Source organism: Myotis lucifugus, unplaced genomic scaffold, assembly GCF_000147115.1.
Source record: "Myotis lucifugus unplaced genomic scaffold, Myoluc2.0 scaffold_0, whole genome shotgun sequence".
NCBI lineage: Eukaryota > Metazoa > Chordata > Mammalia > Chiroptera > Vespertilionidae > Myotis > Myotis lucifugus.
The window spans coordinates 35,906,294-35,931,479 of record NW_005871048.1 but is presented as its reverse complement, the minus strand read 5'-3'; the positions used below and the strand labels follow the sequence as shown (position 1 = coordinate 35,931,479).

Genomic DNA, 25,186 nt, shown 5'->3' with positions numbered 1-25,186 from the left:
AAAAAAGGGGGGGTGAGGGGGGGAAGTTTTCGTTTTACACTCATGGCAAAACCCAAAAGAGGGGGGTAAAAATTTTTTACCTTTTCCCCCCCCCAAACTTCTTCTTTGGGGGAGGGGGGGGGGTTAGGGGGTTGCACCCTTTTCCCACTCACACCCAGGGTTTTTGGGGAAGGGGGGGGTTTTGGGCCCCCCCCACCCTTTTCAAAAAAAAGAACCGCAGGGGCGAATCCAGGGGATTGGGGGCGCTGCACCCTGTCACACTGTCAGGCACAGAGCACGGCAGGGGATTGGGGAGCTCCCCCCTGTCAGGCACAGAGCAGGGCTGATCAGGGGGTTGGGGCACCTTCCCCTGTCACACACAAAGCAGGGCGGATAGGGAGGTTGTGGCCCCGCCCCCTGTCACACACAGAGCCGCAGGGCGATCAGGGGGTTTGGGCGCTGCACCCTGTCACGCTGATCCCGGTGCCGGGAGGCATATTACCCTTTTACTATATAGGATAGAGGCCTGGGGGCCGGCTGGTTTGCCCTGAAGGGTGTCCTGGATCAGGGTGGGGGTCCCCACTGGGGTGCCTGGCCAGCCTGGATGAGGGGATGATGGCTGTTTGCAGCTGGTCACACACCCTTCAGGGTGGGGGTCCCCACTGGGGTGCCTGGCCAGTCTGGGTGAGGGGCTGAGGGCTGCTTTCAGGCTGGCGGTTGTTGACTGAAGCTCCCAACCGCTCCTTTTTTTCTTTTTTCTTTTTTATTCTGGGCCAAGGTCTCTGCTGCTGAAAGCCGGTATCTGGTTTGTTTCGGTTCTATAATCGAAACAACGTATAACTCCAGCTCTGAGATCCCGGCCGGCTGAAAGCTGGTTTCTGGGGTTTTGTTTAGCTTCTATATTTGTTAGAATGTTTCAGACTGCCAGCTCAGAGGCCGGCAAGTCAGGCGGGGAACGTTGGAGTCTGCAGTCACTGAAGCAAGCAAGCCTCATGTTCGCTTCCAGCTGCCTGGCTGCCGGCCGCCATCTTGGCTGACAGTTAATTTGCATAAGGATATGCTGATTAGCCAATGGGAAGGGTAGTGGTCATACGCTAATTACCATGTTTCTCTTTTATTAGTGTAGATTTGTTGTTTGTATATATGGACTCTTCCCTCTTGTGGGTGATGTGGAAGATAATGTTCTGTTCTCTAAAATTCTTCATTTTCTTCCTGTCTTCTCTACTTGCTATCTTTTCTCTCTTTTTCACTGCCAAATTTCTTATACCAGTTACACTGTTCTCACTGTATCTTTATAAACCATCCACTCACACCATAACTCTCTGCACTGTCTTCTATCCTCACGATGTTTAGACTTTCAAAGCGATTGACCTTTCTGTTGCTTGACAAATCAATGGTCTTTTAAATTCAAATTAAATTTAAAATTATCTTTCTGTGATATTTAACATTAACCACCTCTCTCAGATACAGTGCTTTATTCTTTTTGATAACTTTAATTCTTTAACTTATTTTTATTTTCTTAAAGGTAGGTAGGTTTTTGACACTGTAATTCTTCAGAAATCTTATCCACTTTTATGATTTAGATTTAACATACTTATGCTAATGACTTCATTTTTAGTTATCCTCACTTGAATTCTTTCTACCTTATTAGACAGTACATAGCTATATAAAACTGTTTTTAATATGCATAAATCTAATAAGATACTAGGTTGAATTATATGTAATTGCTATTTTCTAGGTCAAAAACTGTCAAATATTGACAGTTTCATATAGTTCAATCAAATAAAAAAACTGAAGCTTTCATTTTAATAATTTTTTGTTTATATGTGCATTTAACTTTGCAGAACCTTTTGATGGAACAAATACTGCCAGAGCTGTACATGAAAAGCAGAAGTTTGACATGATAAAGGATCAATTTTTAAAGGTAAACAGTATATTAGATTAACTCTTAAACACATTAGTAGACTAGTGTGCTTTGAAAATGAAATACATATGTACTAGTAATTGGACAGAATAGCCCTGGTTTCTGTGTTGTGAAGCCATTAATGTGGCACAATAGTGAATTTATTACTTGAATTTAGATATACTTTCCCTTCTGTTTCCATTCACATGGCTTTCACTTTTGTGGAAATAAGTATTTCCATAGTGACTTATTAAACTCTCAAAATGAAACTAAAGCCTGATGGACTTCTTTGCCTCCTAAAATATTGGGGAACTTATTATACCTTAAAAGAAAGATTTATTTATTTATTTATTTAGTTATTGTTGAAAGTATTACAGATATCTCCCACCCCCCCAACCCCCCCTCATGATTTTTATTTTGCATGTCCTAACAGGAACTTGAGTCTCATTTTATCTTTGTTTATATTTTGAGAAGTTAAAAACGTATGTTTGTGTATGTACACGCATTATATATATATATGTGTGTGTGTGTATATATATATATATATATATTTGTTTTTTGCAAACCAATCCAAATGCTAAGACTTGCTTTTCTTTGACTTGTAAAAGGTGCATATTTTCATTTTCTTCTTTATGTTTAAAGTTTTGTATTATGTCAAATGTATATATATATAAACTTTGGTCATATATATGTACATACACACACACACACACACACACACACACATACATACTGTAGTTTATTCCTTAGCTCTTTAGTCCACATTATGAATTTATTCATCAGTAATTTTGCTAGGTGGGGTTTTAGTCCTCAAGGAATTTTCGCAGTACAATGTAGTAACACACTGATAAAAATATGAGACATACAGGAGAAATGCTTCATAGAAGAAAAAGATCAGCGACTGTGATGATCATTTTGGAGACATACCTTTTTATTATCAAGACTTACAAGTGGACTTTATTTTGATGATAATTAAAAATGCAAGTGTATCATATTACAAACTATTCTTCAAATTAGGCCCTCTCAGTTATCAACCAGAATAGAAAATTTAAATGAATGGAATTCTGCAGGACCAAACAGATATTCCAGAGAGAATATTTTTGTCAGGTTAAATTGATAACTCAAAAACAATATTGCTTACATAGCTATTCTTATTGATGGATGAGCTTTCTTCAGTTCCCTTTTTTTTTGTTTTGTTAATCCTCACCCGAGGATATTTTTTCATTGATTTTCAGGGAGAGTGGAAGAGAGAGGGAAAGACAGAGAGAAACATTGATGTGAGAGAAACACATTGATTGGTTGCCTCTGAACAGGGCCAGGGCCCGAGGAGATTGCAACCAAGGTATGTGCCCTTGACCAGGATCGAACCCGGGACTCTTTGGTCCGCAGGCCGACGCTCTATCCACTGACCCAAACCAGCTAGGGTACTTCAGTTCCTTTTTTTTTTTTTCTTACCAATTCAACTTATTTGTCTTTTCTAGAGTCATAAAGAAAGTGTTTTTTAATAGATTTACTATCACCTTCATAAATATTATTTTTAATTGAAAAAGCTTGCTAGATGCCAAATAGTCAATCAGATAATTTAAGTAGTCTTCCCTTATTCTTTCAAACTCAAAGATTTTTTTTAATTACCTTGTACCTTGCTGCTTTAGATGAAATTATTTAAATCTGTGAATAAATGTGAATATTGTCAATTGTGTCTTTTTGTACCACCTATACGATTAATCGAAGTCACACAGGTATTGAGTTTTTAGATAACATTTTATTTTCTGATGACAGAAACAATTCTTCTATTGTGTTAAAAACTTGGGAGATAAAAACACAAAGAAGAAGAAAAAAACCACCCCAAATTTTACTACTTCAAGAGAACTACTATTAACATTCTAGTAACTTTCTGTTCAGTATTTGTTCTGCACATACTTTAGGTTTTAAGAATGATTTTTTTTCTTCTCACAGTCATGGCACAGATTGAGAAACAAAAAAGATTTGAACAGTATACTACCTTTAAGAGCTGCTGTCCTGAAAAGATGACTGGCCTCTATTACTTAATAAATTCTTCTGATAAAGAAAGAACAATAGTAATACCATAATGCATTTTGTTTACCTCCATCATAGTTTCTTTTCATTGTTCTTGTTTTCATGTTTTATTTTTAAGAGGACATACTTATATAAAGATTGCATATTTTATTATAACATTTCCTAATAAAACCCTTTGATTTAGAGATGTATTTTTGAAAATGTTTACATTGATGATTAGTGATATTATGGCATGAATTTTCAGGTGATCAGATAAAATATTTTTGGGGAGACTATCTGAACAAATAAAAGGTTTTTGATATAACTTCAGTTAATTGTACCACATGCTAATACTGAAAAGATTTGTGGAATTTTGGAAAGTATAATCTTCAGTAGATAGTTTATTGCCTGTCTGGTCTAGTAAAGTGAAGAGTCAAGTCAGTTATTCAGTTACTTGAAGCAAAATGAAATCTTTTATTTCAATGAAATCACTGCAGAGGCATGAAATACTGGACAGTTGCCTTAAGTCTTCGCTTGATTCCAGGATAGAGGCTGTACGTGTGTCTGTATTAGCATTTCATTAGTACCTCAGATGCTTTTGATGTACTCGAGATTGCTTTCAATTTTTTGTGACAACAGTACATTTTGCACTGTAGTAATATGAGCGCTAACTCTGTATTGAACAGCAGTTAGTGAATTGTTTTTAAAAAATCAATTCGTTGTAGACATTTTGAAAAGATCAAGTCCCTTATGCTTTATAGTAGCTTAGTGCAATATGCATTTTAGCTTTACTTCCCATTTTGTGCTTTTATTTTCCATGTGACATGAAACAATAGAAACTGAAAGGTCAAAGTTGAGATTATAACCTTTTGATCATATCAGATTTTTTTCCGTGTGCAATTATAGGATTGTAATCAACTGGAATTTTTAGGCAGTAAGTCCCTAATAAAATGTCTTAGGGTAAGACATAAAATCATTATAAATAAAAGCTTAATGTTTGTAAAGATAATTTTTTAGTGTTTCTTTTTCACATGAAGAAGTATTGGTGGCTGCTGAAAAAGCTACAGTGTTTATTAAGGTTGTTTGGGGTTGTGTAAATATTTGTAAAGTGGTTAATGCCTGTACATTTAAATATGAAAAGTAATCTTGGAAATAGTTTTAACTTTTTCAAAAGGACTCTGTACAACTTCTTTTAGACCTGCTGTAGCACAGTTTGTACCTCTAATATATTTGGGGGTTTTGTTTTTTGTTTTGTTTTTTGCAAACCAATCCAAATGCTAAGACTTGCTTTTCTTTGACTTGTAAAAGGTGCATATTTTCATTTTCTTCTTTATGTTTAAAGTTTTGTATTATGTCAAATGCAATAAAGTTTATATATGGAAATTGTTGATGTGTTTTTGTGTTTGTTTGTGAGTCTTTGGAGATGAGATTGAGGTTGTAGCTATCATCTGGAACTGAACTGAATCCAATTATTGTGCTTGATTATTTAGATCAGAGGTTCTCAACCTGTGGGTCGAGACCCCTTTGGGGGTTGAACGACCCTTTCACAGGGGTCGCCTAAATACATCCTGCATATCAGATATTTACATTACGATTCATAACAGTAGCAAAATTACAGTTATGAAGTAGCAACGAAAATAACTTTATGGTTGGGGGTCACCACAACATGAGGAACTGTATTAAAGGGTCGTGATTGCTGAAACTGGTTTGGCTCTGGATAGAGCGTCGGCCTGCGGACTGAGGGGTCCCAGGTTCTGTTCCGGTCAGGGGCGTGTGCCTGGGTTGCAGGCACATCCCCAGTAGGAGATGTGCAGGAGGCGGCTGATCGATGTTTCTCTCTCATCGATGTTTCTAGCTCTCTATCTCTCTCCCTTTCTCTGTAAAAAAATCAGTAAAATATATATATATGTAAAAAAATAAAGGGTCATGATTAGGAAGGTTGAGAACCACTGATTTAGATTATACAGAGGGTCTTGGAATCAGGTTCTTTCATTGTTAAGCCAACTAACTACATCAACACCCTATTTCTCTGGTATTACTAGGAATGGAGCTTTCTACACAGATGAATTTTTTAGATTATTGATATTTAACACCTTTAAAGCAATTATGTTTTATATATTCCCTTTCTTGAAAATTTTCCTAAAATATACACTGTGCAACTCTTCTTTATCAGAATGTGTTGAGCATAATTAATATTATAGTGACTTGAGTAATCATTATAAACCAGTGATGGCAAACCTATGACACGCGTGTCAGAGGTGACACACGAACTCATTTTTTTGGTTGATTTTTCTTTGTTAAATGGCATTTAAATATATAAAATAAATATCAAAAATATAAGTCTTTGTTTTACTATGGTTGCAAATATCAAAAAATTTCTATATGTAACACCGCACCAGAGTTAAGTTAGGGTTTTTCAAAATGCTGACACGCCGAGCTCAAAAGGTTCGCCATCGCTATTATAAACAGTAGTTAATAGTACTCTAGTAATTCTGTGCAGCACTCAAGGATGGGTAAGTATTTAGGGCATTCTTCCTTTATAATATTATGACATTTCCAAATAAAGTTCCTCTCACCCCGAATTTATTATGGTATGGACTCCTTCACTGGCAGTTTTCTCATCTTTCAAAGGTGAGAAACTTTGAAAGAGGAGGAAAAACACACACTGCCCTGCACATAGCTCATTTTACTGTTGCTGCTTTTCACCTGTTTTGCTGAAAAATAGATCAAAGTGAATAAACTTTCACTCAATTCAAAATCAATAAACTTAAGCCTAAGTTCCCCATGGATCACTGGACTAGCCCTGAGACCTGAACGGGCTAGCTACTTTTTTTTTTTCTTCCTAGAAGACCAGCATGGCAGTTAAACCGTACACAGCGGACTTGTGAGGGGATCATGGAAGTGAGACCCTTAGCTGAGTGCCTGAACTATTAAGTCCCTTGTTCAGTAAGGAGTACTTACTAGGTTGGGTAGCTTGGCTGGAAACGAAGCCTACCAAACCCACTCTAGAGGAAAGAGGTTACCGCCACTGGGGCGCCTTTCCTCCTCTCCACCGGGTGCTGCCTGGGAGCCTGCGCTCCTTGGAGTGATGGGCGATCCTCAGTTGCCCCAAGGGCCCGCCAGGGATCCGCCGATCGGCGCGGGGCGGGCTCGGGGAAGTTGGCAGACACCGGGAAGAGGAGAAGCGGAGTCCGGGTCGCTGAAGCTCGGCGGCGAAACTTCCTGACGCCTTCTATTTAAAGTCGCGGGACGCGCCCGCCCCCAGCGCCGGGAACCCGAGCCGCCCCGCGGGCCAGAGGCGCAGTCAGAGGGAGAACACCAGGCGCGGCGCGGGCGGCTCGGGCTCCAGCTCCGGCCCGGAAAGGCGCGATGGCGAGCAGCGACAGCAACCACGCCACCGAGAGCTTCCTCGGCTCCGACGGGGACGAGGAGGCGACTCGCGAGCTGGAGACCGAGGAGGAGTCAGAGGGCGAGGAGGGTGAGGAGGACGAGACGGCCACGGAGTCGGAGGAGGAGCCGGACGCCAGGTAGCGTGTGCGCCTCTCCCAGCCCCGCAGCCGGCGCGCGGCCCGGGCCTGGAAATGCGGCCGCCGAGGGCAGGTGCTTCGCGGCGCAGCCCCGGCCTTTTCCTCTTAATTGCTTGAGTTCATTCCCCTCGAGCTAAGAAAGAAGTACTTTCTCTCTGGGGCGCTGCCTTGGTAAGAAGTTAAAGGTGAAGGTGCCTCCTGCCAGCTGGAGTGACAGGCCCGCCTGCAGCTGCCAAGTTCATCCCTTCGGCGCCCCCTCCCCTGCGCCCCCCTCACTACCCCCTCTCCTCCCAACCCAGCTCCTTGTCACTTGAAGCTCTTGTTTATTCCTGGGAATTTACTTCGGGTCCTGCCTAACTGCAGAATGTGCTGGAACGCTGAAACTTGTGGCCTAAGGCACGGGAACAACCTTGAAAGCCTGAGCTAGAGAAGGGGGTTTGGGCGGGGTGAGGGTGGCGGTCTCTTGGATGGCTAATACTGGGCTAGGTTGCCACGAGGGAACTTTATTTTGGTACAAAGGCCCATAAATTCTTTGGAGAAAAGAAGCATGAGTTTCAGCAACCCTCGTTCTAAAATCCTGCGCTTTTTTTTGTTTTCGTGGTCCCAAATATCAACGTTTCAATGAATGTGAATGCAATTAGGCAATACTGTATAAAACTATGGTTTTCCCTCCACTTAGATCTTCCTCTTCCCTCCCTTCATGGGGACCCTAAAATGAGATAAGTAGAAATCATCTCTCTATTTAGATTTATTTCTACTTTTACTTGTTCTCTTTGGGTATGGGGTTTGTTTGTTTTGTTTTGTTTTTGTCAGTGATGTCTCTTCCTATTTCTATTAATATCAATAGAGAGGCCTACTTTGTAGGTGACAGATTATGTGCAGCATTTCAGAATGCCCATCTTATCCAAAGTTAAAAGTACTGCCCAATATAGCTGGAGTTGAAGTAGCCCTGAACTGGCATTGATTAGGGTGAATGGTCTGTCAGATAAGTTTGGAGTATGGGTCACATATTTACCAGTCAGCTGCCAAGTGGGAAGCAGGCACAGCCCTTGTCCTCCAGGACTTTATGGGAAAAGTTAGAGAGCAATATGGAAAGTGTGATACTATGTACTAAATAAGTGAGAGGGCGGGGAGGACAGACCAGGGTCTGTGGAAGGTCAGGAGAGAGTGTAGAGACCTGTGACTGCCCCGACAAGTGGACCTGTCCTGGGCGCCTTACAGAATGGCAGGAGGTGCAAAAAGGAAAAGCAGAAGAGAAAGCACCTGTAGGAAATGGAACAAGGAATAGGGAATATTGAGAGGGAGACCTGTCAATCCCAGACTTTATAACCTTTTTCCCTTAATGGTGTCTGTGATTGTCTAGTTACAGATGAGGAAACCGAGGCTTTACTAGTATACAATTTACTGAGGATACAAGGCAAGTAGATGTAAGAACCAAGATGTGAGCCTGGGTCTGTTTACTCCAAGCTACTTGTAGACTTTCACTGCTTCCCTTCCTTACTGAAGGTGAAACTTGAATGACTCCAACTAATTTCTACATTGAAAGGTTATTAGAGGAAAAGGAAAGGCTTCATCTCTTTGAATACTAGTGGGAGTTTGTTTCCCCTTCTTGAATGGAAAAGTTGTCTCCGCAGATTCTCAAAGGTCAGAATCATTCTCAGAAGTTGAATTACAAACTGATTACATTGAGAGAAACATAAAAGTAAATAATATAGCCTAAGTAATAACAGAAAGATTAATTATTGCATCTATTTGATGTGATATTAAGCCATTATTAAAATGCTATTTATGAAGATTTCTAACAGTATGGAAAATACATATATAGCATTTGAAAAAATACTGTATAAATTAAAGTCATCTCACTTTAAAAAATAAAATATATATTGGAAAAAGGTGTTAAAGGTTAATAAAGGTTAACATAATGAAGGTTATGCTAAACTTTATTAACCTTATTGTTTAAAAGGTTAATAGTGGTTGTCTCTGAGTCATGGGATAATAGTTGACTAAAGTTTTTACTCTATATCTATCTGTATTTTTCAGGTTTTCTCTAATGAACAGATAATCCATTTTATTATCAGAAAATATAAATTTTATGTTTAAAAATTCAAAAGGCACAAAGTATAATCTGCTTGTAAGTCTTTTTTTATCTTTTCACGAATAATATATATTAAATTTATCCAGAGCTACCTTTCTGAATCAAGGGGTAAAAAACCTTTAATTGTAAAAACTCTTTTCTAGTGCAGGAGAGCTCACCATTACACATGCTAATACTTACTTTGAATCAGAGAAATGCCTTTCTGATGTATTATTCAGTGACATGAGTGTGATATATGGCATGAAAAGCCCTGAGTGTGAGTCCTATTAGCCATTCATTCTGTCATGGGCAAACTCCCTATCCTCTGAACCCCAAGTTTCTTATCTGTAAAATGATAGTAATACTCCTCATTGATAAAGTTGTCCTAAGATTAAATAAACTCTGTGAACGTGTGTAAGTATGCTTAGCCTTTAGTAGGTTCCCATTAAATTTTAGTTTCTTATATCCCTTCAGATGACTCATTGGCAGCAAGCTTTACCTTCTGCCAACCATTCATCAGTGAAGGAAGAGGGGTGGTCTCAGTTTTCAATAAGTTTAATGATTCTATTCCACTTTGGCTTTCCTGTATTCATTCACTCACTAAACATTTATGAAATGCCTACTAATTGCCATGGACCATGCAAGGTGCTGGGGATAAAATAATAGCCAAGAATCCATTAATGTCCTCAGAGTGTTCACATTCTAGGTGGAGAAACATAAAAACATAAAATGTCATTAACTGTTATGATATTTGAGGAAGAAAAGGTATGTATGAAGCACTTCAAAGTAAGGAGAAAGTGCTGGGATCATCCTTCCTGTATTCCAGTCTAATGTTTGTTGGTTTATTCACTCAACCACTATTTATTGAACTCCTACGATGTGCCAGGTACTTTCTAGGCACAAAGGAAACAGCAGTGAACAAAATGAACGAAGTCCCTGTCCTCCTGGGAGTGACTTTCCAGTTTGGGGAGACAAACAAAACACATATGTAACATGTTAGGTGGCAATAAGTGATATGAGGACAAACAGCAGGATAAGGGTTATGCTGTTTTGGATAAGGTGATGAGGAAAGCCTCCCTGATGAAGTGACATTTGAGTAGAGACTTAAGGAATGGGTGTATTAGGCAAAGGGAAGAGCTGGTGCAAGGGCACTGGGGCAGGAATGTGTGTGGTTTGTCTGAGGAATACAAGGAAGTCAGGTTGCTGGAGCAGAGTAAATAAGGGGGAGGGTAGTGAGAAGTGAGATGAAGGAATAGTTGGGTTGCAGATCATGTAGGGCTTTGTAGGCCAAGGTAAGGACTTCAAGCTTTGCTCTGAGTGAAATAGGAAGCTGTGTTCTATCTACCATACCACTCAGGGTTTTAAAAAACAAAAAGCATGGTGACTCCAGTGTTCCCTTAAATAGTGAGCATATACAGTCATATATTCATTCAACTAACATTTATTGAATACCTACTATGTGCCAAACATTGTGCTGAATGTTTCAAACTCATGACTTTATGGGGGGAGATATGTAAATAGACACTCACTGGTTTGGGGATTTTTTTTATGATTGTAGACCAATGAAACCTGACTCTTTAAATCTTTCCCATAGATCACTTAGAATTTTTTCAGTATTTTTGTTTTGGATCATTTTCTGTTGGTCAATTTTCATTTCTCTATTTAAGCACAGAGGATTTTGCCACAACAGAACCAAGACTTAACATCATTTTCAATTGCAGCTTTCTCAGTGCTTGTAAAAAATAGGTCTGTCTAAGCTGATAGAACTAAAATTATTAGTGACATTTACATTTAAATAATCATTGTAGAAAACCTTTTGGAAGGTAAAGGGAGTTTGTAAATCGTTTTTGTTATCAGTACAGAGCACTCTGTTTCCATAGATCTATTTATATGTCTCCCCCGGCCGTGCTTATCTAGGTGTTTGGACAAGTGTGTTATTTAAGCCCTCTTTTAAGGTCAGTAGAAAGAGCTGAGATGGGATGGGTGACTGCTCAGGATGCCAGACACTGGGGGAGGAGAGGATAAAACAGAGGCACTTGTAGCCAGAAATTGAAGAGCTATTTAAGTGTTGGCTGCATGGGTATTACATGCCCTTGAGACTTTAACTCAATGTAGGTGAATACAGTAAGATTTGGAATTATTTTTTTCTTTAAAACAGCATACCTAGTAAAGTGTAGAACGTATTGACTAACAAAATGTTGCCCCCCCCAAAAGTCTTATATTCCTTGGATATTTTGAACCTACTCTTAGTAAATACCTTGACTCAATTCAGACGAGGTAACCAAATTCCTCTTTCTACCAAAACTTAGAGAATCAGGTACAAGAGACTGGATGTGGTTTGTACCTGAATAAGTAAATCTTTTGTTTAGTCCACCATTATCCAATAAAAATAAAATATGAGCCACATTTAAAATTTTAGATTTTCTAATAGTTACATTTTTAAAAAACGTAAAAAGGTGAAATTAATTTTAATATTTTATTTAACCCACTATCCAAAGTATTTCAACATGTAATCAATATAAAAACTATTCATGGGGTATTTTATATTTTTGTGTCAAGTCTTTGAAATTTGACGTGTATTTTACATTTGCAGCACATCTGAATTCCTCCCATGGAGGTACATTTCAAGTACTCAATAGCCACATGTGACTAGTGGTTACCATATTGGACAATGCAGGTCTGATAATACCTAGAAATTCATTAACTTTCCTGGAATCCATAGAACTGCTCCATTGACAATGAGTTCTATGTGCTAGGCCCCATGCTAGGCACCAGGGACATAAAGGTGATTGGATGGCACAATTGCTTCTCTCAAGGAACAGTTGTGCACAGTCAGGTTAGGAGAAGCAGTTAACCCCAACATAATGTCATAAATGCTATACTAAGGACATTAACAAAGGAATAGAGAAAAGACATGTATTCTTAAAATGAGATTTAGTTTGTAGAGGTGGTACTATAGCTGGACACAACATCTATAATAATAAAAGCATAATATGCTAATTAGACCAGACAGCTGAACAACCTTTGAGACGTCATTCCGGACGTCCTTCTGGACGAAGCCACAGCGGCGGAGGCTGAGGAAGAGGTGATTAGGGGCGATCAGGCAGGCAGGCAGAGTGGTTAGGGGCAATCAGGCAGGCATGCAGAGTGGTTAGGGATGATCAGGCAGGCAGGTGAGTGGTTAGAGGCAGGCAGGCAGAGTGGTTAGGAGCAATCAGGCAGGCAGGCAGGTGAGCAATTAGGAGCCAGCGGTCCCAGATTGTGAGAGGGATGTCCGACTGCTGGTTTAGGCCCGATAAACCAGCAGTCAGTCATCCCCTGAGGGGGTCTCAGATTGTGAGAGGGTGCAGGCTGGGCTGAGGGACCCCTCCCCCCCCCCCCCCCCCGTGCACGAATTTCCTGCACTGGGCCTCTAGTGTGGTTAGATATTGTTTTAATTCCTGGTTCCAATTCTTGTGCTACTTACTGCTGCTCTGTCTAAGCTTTCTTTTTCGCATCCAGAATCACTCAGGATTTCCAGGACTGAGAACATTTGTAGAATGAATAAGTGAATGGATGAATAAATGAACAAATAAATAAGCAAGTGAATGTCAAGTCATCCATACTTTTACAAGAAGCAAATTTAGTTGGGATGTTGAACCTGTTAGATTAGATAGAATGAATGCTGGATAGGTCAAGTCAAACCAAAATGAGTGAGATTGTTGACTATTTGTTTACCAGGGATTGACAATGTCCAGTGACTCTGGAAACACTGTAGCTTAGAGGGGACAATGATAAATACTGAGGGATTATTCAGTTAGGGTGTCTGTAGTCATCATTCCCACCTCTGTGACTTGCCAAGCCTCTCCTAGATGGACCCTTGAACCAGATCATAGATAGAAGCATAAGAATAGACTTTGCTTGTTGCTCAGAGAGAAGTCCTCTATTAGGCAACTTGGATGTTCAGTTCCAAAATTCCACATGCTAATCTGATGAAGTCCAAAATATGTGGGAAGATTAATTGATGCTGCTATTCAGTCTACCAAACTCTGAATGCTTAAAGCCCTCCCATGGAGCCATTATGTTTTCTTAGTTTGGGTATGCTTCTTTTTAAAAGAAAATTCAGCTCAGCCAGCATGACTCAGTGGTTAAGCATTGACCTATGAACCAGGAGGTCACGATTTCATTCCTGGTCAAGGCACATGTCCAGGTTGCGGGCTCGATCCCCAGTGTGGGGTATGCAGGAGGCATCCAATCAATGACACTCTCTCATCATTGATGTTTCTATCTCTCTCTCCCTCCCCATTCCACTCTGAAATCAATAAAAAAATACTTTAAAAAAGGACTTTACATAAACCACAAATTTCCTTTTAAAGGTTGATTTCACCAGGGCTTTTGAAATTGTTGATTTGTAAATAAAATTAATTTCCTCCTGACTTTTAAAAATATCTTTTTAAAAAAATAATTCTTTATTGTTGAAAGTATTACATATGTCCCCTTCCCCCCACCCCCATTGACCTCTCCCAGCCACCACCCCCCCACCCCAGGCCTTCACCACCCTATTGTCTGTGTCCATGGATGACTTTGTTAAATTAACATGTGTTAAGTGGAGCATAGGGTGCCTGATGATGACCCTGAGTTTGACAATAGACCACAAGAGAAACAGAAGTAGAGAAGTTCATTACTCAAAAATCCTGGAGGAAGAATATGGCATATCTCAGGGAGCCCCCCAGGGAGGCCAAGGCAGAGTTCGGGCAGAGAGATTGACAGGACCTGGGGGACACACCTTTATTAGGGTTGAGGGATGGAGTGCTTTGGGTTTCCCAGGCTAAGGCTGGATAGGTCGATTCAAACCAAGATGAGTGAGGTTTTGGTAAGCTCCACAGGGGTGTTACCTAAGGGGCACACAAGTGGAAGGTGTTGGAAGGTGGTGCAGGGGAGACTGTTGGTCCCAAAAACTATTCGTGAAGTCATATCAGGAACTTAGGTTTGCCTGTGGCTCTGCCTGTTATTTAGGGCATGGACCTGAATGAGGGGGCTAGTGTCAGCTTAGGACTCTGCAGCCAAACAAAATGGAGGCAGAGGCAGCAATACATGGAGTAGCCTAGCTAAACTTGTGACACCTCCAATTTCAAAAATGTATCTACTGTAAGAAAACAGCTTCATTCATTCAACAAATATTTATTGAGGGCTTAACTATGTGTGCAGCAATGTAAATGTGGAGTGAATGAACAAAACAGTTTCTAGTCTCTTTTTATTTTGAGAGAGAGAGAGAGAGAGAGAGAGAGAGAGAGAGAGAGAGAGAAACATGAACTGGTTGCCTTTTACATGTGCCCCATCTGGGGATGGAACCCACCGCTTGGGTATGTGCCCTGACTGGGAATTGAACCCGCCACCTTTTGGTGTAAGGGATGATGCTCCAACCAACAGAGCCACACTAGCCAGGGCCAGAGTTCCTCACCTTTATAGGGTTTGGTCTCTGGTGAGGGCAGACATTAAATAATACCACTAGTAATTAGTAGTTGAAACAAATGCACCAGTGAAATGAATTGGGCCTGGGGAGCTACTAGGACCCTGGCCCTTCAAGTTCCAGTTCTTGAAGCCTCATTGCTCATCCCCCTGGGAGTTTCCTGTCAGTCTCCAGGTTTGTCTTGTTAACACTTCTCTATTTGCCTACAGCAAAAGTTTTCACTTTCCTGTGGCTCAAGTCTGGCAGGAAAGCCTAGCTGCTGATGACACTTGTCCTAGAAGGAATGTTAGCATCATGTCCCTGACCCGCTTATGTTTCTGATGAGTGAACAGAAACACAGAGAAGGAAAGGGAAAACAACACTTACTCAAGTAATTCAAGTACTGTCACTTGTTATTTTGAGTAGTTTTCACAATAGCTGTATGTATAGGCATTGTTTTCATCTCTGTTTTATGGAACAGAAAATGGAGGCTTAGTAATATTGAGCAATTTACCTAATGTCAGACAGCTATTAAGTACTCTAGTCTAATGGTAGATATATGTATATACACAGTGTGCACACATCTGGTCTTTATTAGCCAATTTATTTTTTTTATTTGAGTATAAATTTACTTAAAATTTTTTTTTCTATTTCTAATTTTAAAAGCAAAGCATGAAAGACCCAGAAAGTCTATGTAGTAGCTAATCCTCACAAGTACCTTACTTGTATTAAGTTTCCTAATGTGTAATAGGAAGAGTAGATCTTATGTTTAAAAATAGACATTAGGCAATCCAGTGTGATTAATGTTCATAAGGTCAAACATAGCAGCACCAAAATAATTTCTCTACATGCTCTATGGGATCATGTGATAAATGTTTAATAGATATTTACCATCCTATCTAATAAAAGAGTAATATACAAATTAACTGTCACTCCCTCACTCCATCACAAAGATGGCAGTGGCCACAGAGCTGGAGCGAGCAGGAGGCTTGGGTTGCCCCCGGCGATGGAGGAAGCCAAGCTTCCCGCCTGCCCTGGCCAGACCTGGGCTCTGCTCAAGGCTACAAAGTTTCAATTATAGAAGATAAATAAACCCCAGATACCTGCTTCCAGCCCACGTGCGTGGCCAGCCTTCATACAGCCATCAGCCCCTCACCCAGGCTGGCCAGGCACCTCAGTGGGGACCCCCACCCTGAAGGGGGTGTGACCAGCCTGAAAACGGCCCTCAGCCCCTCACCCAGGCTGGCCAGGCACCCCAGCAGGACCCCCACCCTGATCCGGGACACCCTTCAGGGCAAATCAGCTGGCCTCCACCCATGCATCAGGCCTCTATCCTATATAATAAAAGGGTAATATGCAAATTGACCCCAACAGCAGAACGACTGGGAATGACTGGTCACTATGACACACACTGACCACCAGGGGCAGATGCTCAATGCAGGAGCTGCCCCCTGGTGGTCAGTGTGCTCCCACAGGGGGAGCTCTGCTCAGCCACAAGCCAGGCTGACGGCTGCCAGCACAGAAGTGGTGGCGGGAGCCTCTCCAGCCTCCTCAGTAGCGCTAAGGATGTCTGCCTGCAGCTTAGGCCTGCTCCCGCTGGCAAGTGGACATCCCCCGAGGGCTACTGGGCTGCCAGAGGGATGTCTGACTGCCAGCTTAGGCCCGGTCCCCTGGGGAGCTGAGAGACCCCCCCCACCCCCCGAGTACACAAATTTTTGTGCACTGGGCCTCTAGTAATATCTATAAAATTCAGATCTGCATTTACTAGATAGACTTTGTATTGGATTTGGCCTGGTGTATTAATCTACTTTTTTGTGCAGCAATGTAAATCTGGAGTGAGTGGACAATCCTTTTCATAGAATGAGGAAAGAGAGACAGTGGTCTTTGTCTCTTCTTAGAGTTTTGGGATCTCCAAGAAGGGCTTCAATAAATCACCTCTTCATTTAGTACCATTTTGGGCATAAACTAGGCTCCAATGCAAAAACACCGGATAGGATTGAAAAGGCCTGGATTATCATCCCACCTCTGCCACTTACTGTGTGTCTTGGGCAAGATAACCTCTCTGTGACTCTATAATAGCTTTCAAGGCCCTATCCGACCTGCTTTCCTCTCATACTATTTTGCTATTTTCACTACATTCTAGTCATTCTTCGTTCTTTTGAACCTCCAACATGCTGAGCCTGCTCCTGCATCTAGGTCTTTGCACTTGCTGTTTTCTCTACCTGGAACTCTTCAGCCAAATCCACTCTTCAGGTTTCAGAGTAAATGTTACCAGTCCAAAGTCTGTGATCCTGACTCTTCAAAAGGTCAAACTAAAAATGTGAGAGTTTGGAGTAGGGAAAGGTTCATTGATTGATAAGGCACCAACGGAGAAGATGGGAGACCTAGTAGTTCCTCAAATCCATCTTAAGAAAGTACAGAGCTCAGGAGGGGAAAATGGGAAGGGCTATTTTTGTAAAAACTCATGTTCCAAGCAGCATTCCTCTAATGATTATCATGTCTAAAGCAGGAGCTGTCAGCCTGAAGGCCATGGGAACAAGATAGGCTGGAACAAGGAGTCAGGCTGAGCATGCCACTCTGTTACAATGTCAGATTCTTAAAGAGGCTTTCCTCAACCACCCGGCCTAAGGGGCTCTTTTCACATCTATCACTATTACATTTCTCCCTATTTCACATTGCTCTTCATAGCACCTATAGTATCAGTGTCTTTTAAAAAAAATATATTTTTATTGATTTTAGAGAGGAAGGGAGAGATAAAAACATCAATGATGAGAGAGAATCATTGATCGGCTGCCTCCTGCATGCCCCATACTGGGGATTGGCATGTGCCCTTGGCCGGAATCAAACCTGGGACCCTTCAATCCGCAGGCCAATGCTTTATCCACTGAGCCAAACCGGCAAGGGCAGTATCAGTGTCTTTTTGTTTATTTATTGTTTATTGTCACCATTAGAGAGGAAGCTCCATGAGAGCAGGGGCCTTGCTTATCTTATCTGCTGCATCTCCAGCAGCTAGAACACAGTGTCTGGCACATAGTAGGTGCTTAAGAGATGGTTGTTGAATAAATTAGTGGTTGAGTCTCACCACAAAACATTTCATCCCAGGATCTCAGATTTCCTCCTCTCAGATCTGTACCACTTATATCCTCTCACTCATAACAAATCATTTTGTTCTTAGATGCCAAAATAAAGGCAAGGAGAATGACAACTGAGAAGTGGTCTTTGAATTAGGCAAAAAGCAAGTCAGTACAGAGAGATCAATGATATAGAAATGCAAACACCTTTTAGAGTATTAATAGTTCCTTAGCGGTGAACCGGTACTAGGTGTTACTGGCGATGGGACCTTGGTTCAGCAACCTTGGTACTTGATTTCTGGCTAAGAAAGAAGCCCTAACAGGTTTGGCTCAGTGGACAGAGTGTCAGCCTGCAGACTAAAGGGTCCTGGGTTCGATTCTGGCCAAGGGCATGTACCTTGGTTATAGCTCCTGACTCTGGTTGGGGTGCATGCAGGAGACAACCAATTGATGTGCCTGTCTCACATCGATGTTTCTCTCTCTCTCTGTCTTTCCCTCTCCCTTCCACTCTCTCTAAAAATCAATGGAAAAATATCCGCAGGTGAAGATTAAAGAAAGAAAGAAAAGAAAGAAAGTATTCAGAGCCAATACCCAGATACAAGCAACAGTTTATTTATAAAGTCACAGAGGTAGAAGAAGTGAGCCAGCTGGGCTATGCATGGACTCAGGAAACAAGCTATAGAGTCAAAAGAAGGGCCCTTGGAGCTTAGGAGAAAGAAGGCAAAGAGATATGTCTAAAGGAAGAAGGCAGGGAGAAAGAAAGAGAGAGAGAAAATGAATGAATGCTGGCTCCTCTGTCCTGAGGGTTTTTATCCCCTCTGTGAAGGCAGAGATCTTAAGGGATGTCCCAGGGCAGCGGTCGCCAACCTTTCGGACCTCACGGACCAGCAGTGGTTCAAGGACCACCGGTTGCCGACCGCTGTCCCAGGGGACTATCTCAGTGGAATATTCATCAGCTTTCCAGGTGTGTCCTTTCAGGGTCATGGTCTGTACTGATTGGTCATGTGTTAAAGCAGGTGGTCATTAGCCCTGAGGTCAACCATGGCATCACTTGTCTGGCCTTGCTGTTTTTCTGGGCCTGGAGCTGAAAGACAACTGAAGCCTAGATGTTATCTCTTGTCTCTGTGGGCAACAGACTTGAGGCTTTGTTCCTAAAATTATTTGATGCTGGTCAGAACCTCATTGTCTTGAGGGCTTACTGCTTAAGGGAGTGGTCATGCAAGGGCTTATGGAAGTCATATAAGGTTATTCTCCGGTCCTCTTGTTCCTCTTCTAAGGGGCTCTATCTCATGACTAGTGGCATGCCAAGAAGGAAAGGTCAGGGAGGGTCAGAACTTCATACCAGCCATATGAAAGGTTAGGGGGTCTAAACCGTGACCAGTGATATGCTAGGGGAGGAAAGGTCACCCTGGGGCAAGGTAACACTTTACAATTGTCCATGGCTTCTGCCCTGGCGACATTCTGCATCTGGCCTGTCCTTTCTACTCTGCCTAACTGCCTACTACAATTTAACCTATTAGCATCTGTTTTACATTGGATTCCCTTTCAAACAAATCCCTTTAAGTACAGGATCTAAGATACTCCCCTGGAAGAAAAGCATCAGAAAGGGGAGAGTAGGTGCTTAGAGGGTTGTGAGGGGAAACCAAAGGCAGACTGGCACTACTGTTGTGCTCAGTCTGTCCTGCTCAGAGGGGTGAGCCAAGGGTGTTGTTATCCAGGAAACTGCAGAGAACAACTTTCTCCAAACCTTCAGCCTCAGATCACTGATAACTCTAGGAGGGAGTGATATTCTTATTTAGCTAACTCAAAGTTAGCAATGTTGATATATGAACTAAAATTGTGTGATAACCGAATGTGTAGTTAAATCGGCTGATAAAACTGGAACTCCTACATCATTTACATACTTGACCCTTTGAAAGAAAATCCTAGTGGAGGCCCTAGATACCAACCTCAGTTGGCAGAAAGATGCAGGGTTATGCAACCTCTATGGCTGCAGGACCAACTCAGAGAGAGGACTGCCGGCACCAGAAAATTAGGGCCTTATCATCTGAACAACTTACAGGAATCAATGGCCTACTTTATCTTAGGGGGAAATAACAAGAACTGACAACCATTCCTTAGTTTTCTTTCTGTTTTTCTGTGCTCCAGTTCCTACTTGCTACTCAACCTGCCAAAGTTTTCACTTGTAAATCCCGTAAATTCCCTTGGATTGAGTTTGCATAGTTTCAGAGTTTAGAATCATGAATTCAGAAACCCAACCCTGCTACTTAACAGTCTTCCATTTGCCAGTAAAGCCTTTTGTATAAGTGATTTTCTCTAGGTGAGGGGTGCTGGTGCTGCCTTGCATTCCAGACTCTGTCAGTCGGGGTTTGAATTGCAGTAGAAGCTAACTATGACTGATTTAAGCAGAAAATGACTTTATTCAAAGGATATTGGTAGCTCATAAAATCATTGAAGTATGGAAAAGTAGGCTCTGGTAGCCAGGAACAATCCTTAAAACCATGCCTCAAAACTGGTCTGGTGAACTATGTGACCCAATTATAGAAAGACAAATGACCCAATTTAAAATGGGCGAATGGTCTGAATAGATAGTTCTCCAGCGAAGATATACAAATGTCCAATGAGCACATGAAAAGATACTCAACATTGTTAGCCATCAGGAAAATGCAAATCAAAACCAGAAGATACCACTTCACACCTACTAAGGTGACTATAATTAAAAAAGGCAATTAATAATATGTGCTGGTGAGGATGTGGAAAAATAAGAATACACTGCTGGTAAGAATGTAAAATTGTGCAACTGCTTTGGAAACAATCTGACAGTACCTCAAACAGTTAAACAGAGTTACCATGTGATACAGCAATTCCACTCCTAAGTATATACCCATGAAAATGAACACATATGTCCACATAAGACTGTACACAAGTGTTCATAGGAGCATTATGCATAATAGCCAAAAAGTGTAAACAATAGAAATGTCCACCAACTAATGAATGGGTAAAGAAAACATGGTATATTCATGCAATGGAATATTATTTGGCCATAAAAGGGAATGAAGTATGCTTCATGCTACAACATGGATGAACCTTGAAAACAGTATGCTAAGTGAGAGAAGACAGACACAAAGGAGCACATCTTATATATTTCCATTTGTATGAAATGTCCAGAATAGGCTAACCTGTAGAGACAGAAAGTAGATTAATCATTGCCTAGAGCTGAGAAGGAGATGGGGGAGGATTGGGGGATGATGCTTAAAGGGTGTGAGGTTTATTTTGGGGATGATGAAAATGTTGTAAAACCTATTGTGGGGATGGTTGGACAACTCTGTGAATAGACTAAAAGCCAATAAATTGTATGTGGGTGAATTGTATGGCATGTGAATTATATTTCAATAAAGCTGTTTTAAAAAAAATAATCCTCTGGTGAGGAAATGGTTACCATTACTGTTGAGCACTAGATGTCACAATTAGTACTGTTACCACTTCCATACCAGCAGCTCACTATTGCAACATCTGCTACGGCCAGAGAGAATGAGGAGCTCCACCATCTATGTCTTTCATTCGTAGCCCTCAGGTCAGTCTAGAATGGGTGTGAAGGTCGTCACTGGAACAGTATCTGGCATTGTCAGCTCTGCCTCCTGCAGGACCCACCAGCTGGGGAATTCACCAAATAGGCAGATGCTGGACTGTCAAAAAGGATGTCAAATGTCTATTAGAACAGCATGGAGCACTGCACTTCCCTCAGGTTTCATTACCTGCTCCTCAGAATATTTAACACATGATGCAGAAGATTTTGCTTATTTAAACAATGGAACAAATCAACTAGTTAATATCCCATAAGGAATTTAATTGAAAATACAACACAGAGCAATGACCAAACACAATCATATGAGGTTGAAGTAGCTTTTTGCATTAAATACCAGCTGAATGTCACTATCACTGTTTATTCTAGCTTGACTTATCGTATGATAAAAAGGAACAAGTTTTTAATTTAGGCCTCAATATGCATGGCTTGTCACACACCTTGGCATCTCTGCTGTAGGGTTTCAAAGCTCTATTGAAATCTCTTAATTATCTGTTTGCTGTTATCAGAAAGATAAGTGCCTTCTAATCCTTGTAGTCTGTATACCTAGGTCAGTCCTTGCTTGAGAATTTGCTGCAACTCACAAGGTGGGCGACTGTGGTGACCCTGGTCAAGGGAGAAATGGACTCCAACAGCGTCAGATTCCCTCTTCTGGTAACTTGGAAATGGAGACACCAATTCCATTTAGCTAATTTTAGAAAAGAAGGGTTCGGGGGCAGGCCTGAATGTTTTGGAATCTATCCAACTTCATTTTGATCTTTGTAATATCTTGGAAGGAATATTGGTTTTTATCTTTTTTGAAAATTATTAAATAATTAATTTTTCTATTAGTCAAAAAATGTTTAAATTTACATCTGTAAACTGTCCAACAAGAACATTAGCTAAAATTGCTGGGCATAATTTGGTCTCTGAAATGGTATCCAGGGGAAAAAAGGTAATAAAAGCTATCTGTCAAGGTAGGGAGGCCAGAGGATAGAAGATGAGTGGGAGGACACTTGATTCTGAGAGAAAGGGTAGGATTCTGAATGCAGAATCACCCAAGTGAGTTTCTAAAACCTTAAAACAGGTCACCCAAGAGCACCTACGAGGAATACCTCTGGCTCACACCTTATTGTCTACCCACGTGTAAGAGAGTGAAAGTTGTTTGATCCTGTCACCCAGGAAGGGCTCCAGCCTTCATTAGAGCGGCCATGCCAACAGCAAGAGGTGAGGTTGTATAGCTTTCCCATCGGTTTCTCTTTGTTTCCTGGAATATAGAGATTGGAAGAGGGAGAAACAATATAACACCTTTTCAGAAAGTCAGAAGGTTCTGCTTTTGGTTTTGGCTTATCTTTCATCTCCTTGGGAAATGATTGTCTGTTACAAAGAAAAACTAAGACCTGCAAGACAATTCTGCAGACTCCGAACATGCTATTTGGCAGCAACCATTAATAGTCAATGATATTGCCTGGCCAGCGTGGCTCAGTGATAGAGCATTGACCTATGAACCAGGAGGTCATGGTTTGATTCCTGGTCAGGGCATATGCCCAGTTGCTCGATCCCCGCTGTGGGGTGTGGAGGCAGCTGATCAATGATTCTCTTTCATCATTGATGTTTCTATCGCTCTCTCCTCTCTGAAATAAATTAAAAATATATTATTTTTTTTCCTAAAAAAAATAGTCATGATATTGAAACCCTTAAGCTCCATTAGTCCTTCATCACCACGACACACTACTAGCAAAAATTTTCAAACCTGCTTTAGAGCTGAAGGAACTAAACCTTCCCACCCACATTCTTCCTTCCCCATTGCAAATATTTTATACCCTATTGAACATAGAGTTATAGTCCTGAAGAGAGGTTTGTAATGACTTAACAACAACTTTAGCATATACCATCCAATACTTGTAGCAAAAAGTTCTTGATTAATCTTGGTTTTATCTCAAGGATCAGAGTCCCAGACTTTCTTTGAATCTCTCCTGGAGTTAAAGCCTTAGCACTCACAGTTCTCCAGAATATACTGGTGAGAACCAGTTGACCTCTTTGAGCCTCAGCCTCTGAAAAATAAAGATGTGTGTGTGTGTGGGGGGGGGGGCGGGGGGCGGGGGAAATGGTCAAGGACATCACGTGTTCCTGGAACAGAGTAAGCAGTTCCCTGTCCCTCCCTCTATTATAATCTGTCAGGACTGAAGACTTGAGCAGTTTCATGGGTTCGTACTGCTATTTCTAGCAATGCTATTCCTTGGTGAACATTACTCACTCTACACCCTTAGTTGCGGGTATATCCAAGGTGCACAAGTAATTCTACTTGACTTATGTTTTAATTTTGAGTTAAAACCAGGAGTGATCTTCAACCTGAACTGCATCTAGCTCACTAGTGTCTTTAATTTCTTTGGTTGGGTTGTCAGAAAATATGAAAGCTTTCTTGTTGGTATTTGAAGACATTTCGGAGTCACATTAAAATATACTAGTCTTGGTTTCTATTCTGTTCTTCAGTGACTTTACTAAACACTCCATCCTTTTTCTCCCCTCTCTCCCTCCCTTTTATCCTCTCCCTCTCTTCATTCCTTTCTCTAAATTTTGAAGAATTCATTCTTGTTCTCAGGTAATTTCTTCCCCACCCCTACGCCATCCTCCTCCTTCCTTTTTTCTGTTCTATCTTGTTTCAGTGATGAAATCCCAGCTTCAGCTTCTTTAATCCCACTGAAACATTTTCTTCTGTTTCCTGCATTAACATTATATTTACTCCCTCTGACTTCTCAGTTGTTTCACCTCTTTCAATTTGCTGATAATCTTAATATGTTTAGTAACTTTTTCTTATTGTTTGATAATTAAAAATTAAGATATGTATCTAGTGGTTCCTCAAAGTTGCTACACCTTAAACTCACCAGAAGGCTTTAACCAAAACACAGACTACTATATCTTACCACTGGGGATTCTGATTTGGAAGTTTTGGGGCAAGACCCAGGAATTCTAGTGTAAAAAATAAATTTCAAATACTTTGACACTTCTAGTTTGTATAGAACGGTGTTTGGGAACCTCTAATCTGTGTTGCTTAGTATTTTTAGCTAGTACCAGCTTTTGTTGGTTGCAGTTGTATATTTCTTCTGTTTAATTTTTCTTGTTAGAGTTGTCTCTAGATATCCAGGTTGGTGCAACAGTGATAGGCCAAGTCTTCCTTTCCCAATCCACAAACAGTAAATAAGAGCCAACATCTGTGAGCATTTCCTTATGAGTATAGAGGTTGATTATAAGGGGCTTTTAAAATAGTATACCATATACATTAAATGCATATATTAAAACAGTTTGATGGAATACTTTACTTAGGTTATTTGGACTCTTTACTGTTTAATAAGCTAACAATTAAGGCTATTAATTTGCCTCTGGGTATAGTTTTAGGTACACCTTATAAGTGTTGCTGTAATAGTGTTATCATTGTAGTTATTTTCTAGATAATCTATGAGTACTTCTAATTAGGAGGCCCCCAAAGGTGTTCAAGTTGTTGAAGATTTTCATTTTATTTTGTTTATCCTTAAAATTTTATAACACTGTGGACAGATAATAAAATATGCTATTATATATTTTTTTATTATTTTATATATCCCCCCCCCCCTATATATACTAGTTTT

At 40.8% G+C, this 25,186-nt stretch overlaps 2 protein-coding genes across 8 annotated transcripts in view; both read left to right on the top strand.

The window, feature by feature from the left end:
- PAPD4 (poly(A) RNA polymerase D4, non-canonical) overlaps positions 1 to 5,286 on the top strand; it is a 44,038-nt gene extending 38,752 nt beyond the window's left edge. For 5 of the 6 annotated variants that reach the window (XM_023750434.1, XM_006081278.3, XM_014451348.2 and 2 more), the window contains 2 exons: positions 1,824 to 1,903; positions 3,839 to 5,286. In XM_023750434.1, coding sequence (XP_023606202.1) covers positions 1,824 to 1,903; positions 3,839 to 3,913 — 155 coding nt within the window. In that variant the 3' untranslated portion in view covers positions 3,914 to 5,286. The remainder of the gene's footprint in view (positions 1 to 1,823; positions 1,904 to 3,838) is intronic. The other variant, XR_002828183.1, reaches the window with a different exon arrangement.
- Positions 5,287 to 7,206: 1,920 nt separating this feature from the next.
- CMYA5 (cardiomyopathy associated 5) overlaps positions 7,207 to 25,186 on the top strand; it is a 101,321-nt gene continuing 83,341 nt past the window's right edge. For both annotated transcript variants that reach the window (XR_002828165.1, XM_006081277.3), the window contains exon 1: positions 7,207 to 7,425. Coding sequence is in view for 1 of the 2 variants with exons in the window: in XM_006081277.3 (XP_006081339.1) it covers positions 7,268 to 7,425 (158 nt within the window). In the remaining variant the exon portion in view is untranslated. The remainder of the gene's footprint in view (positions 7,426 to 25,186) is intronic.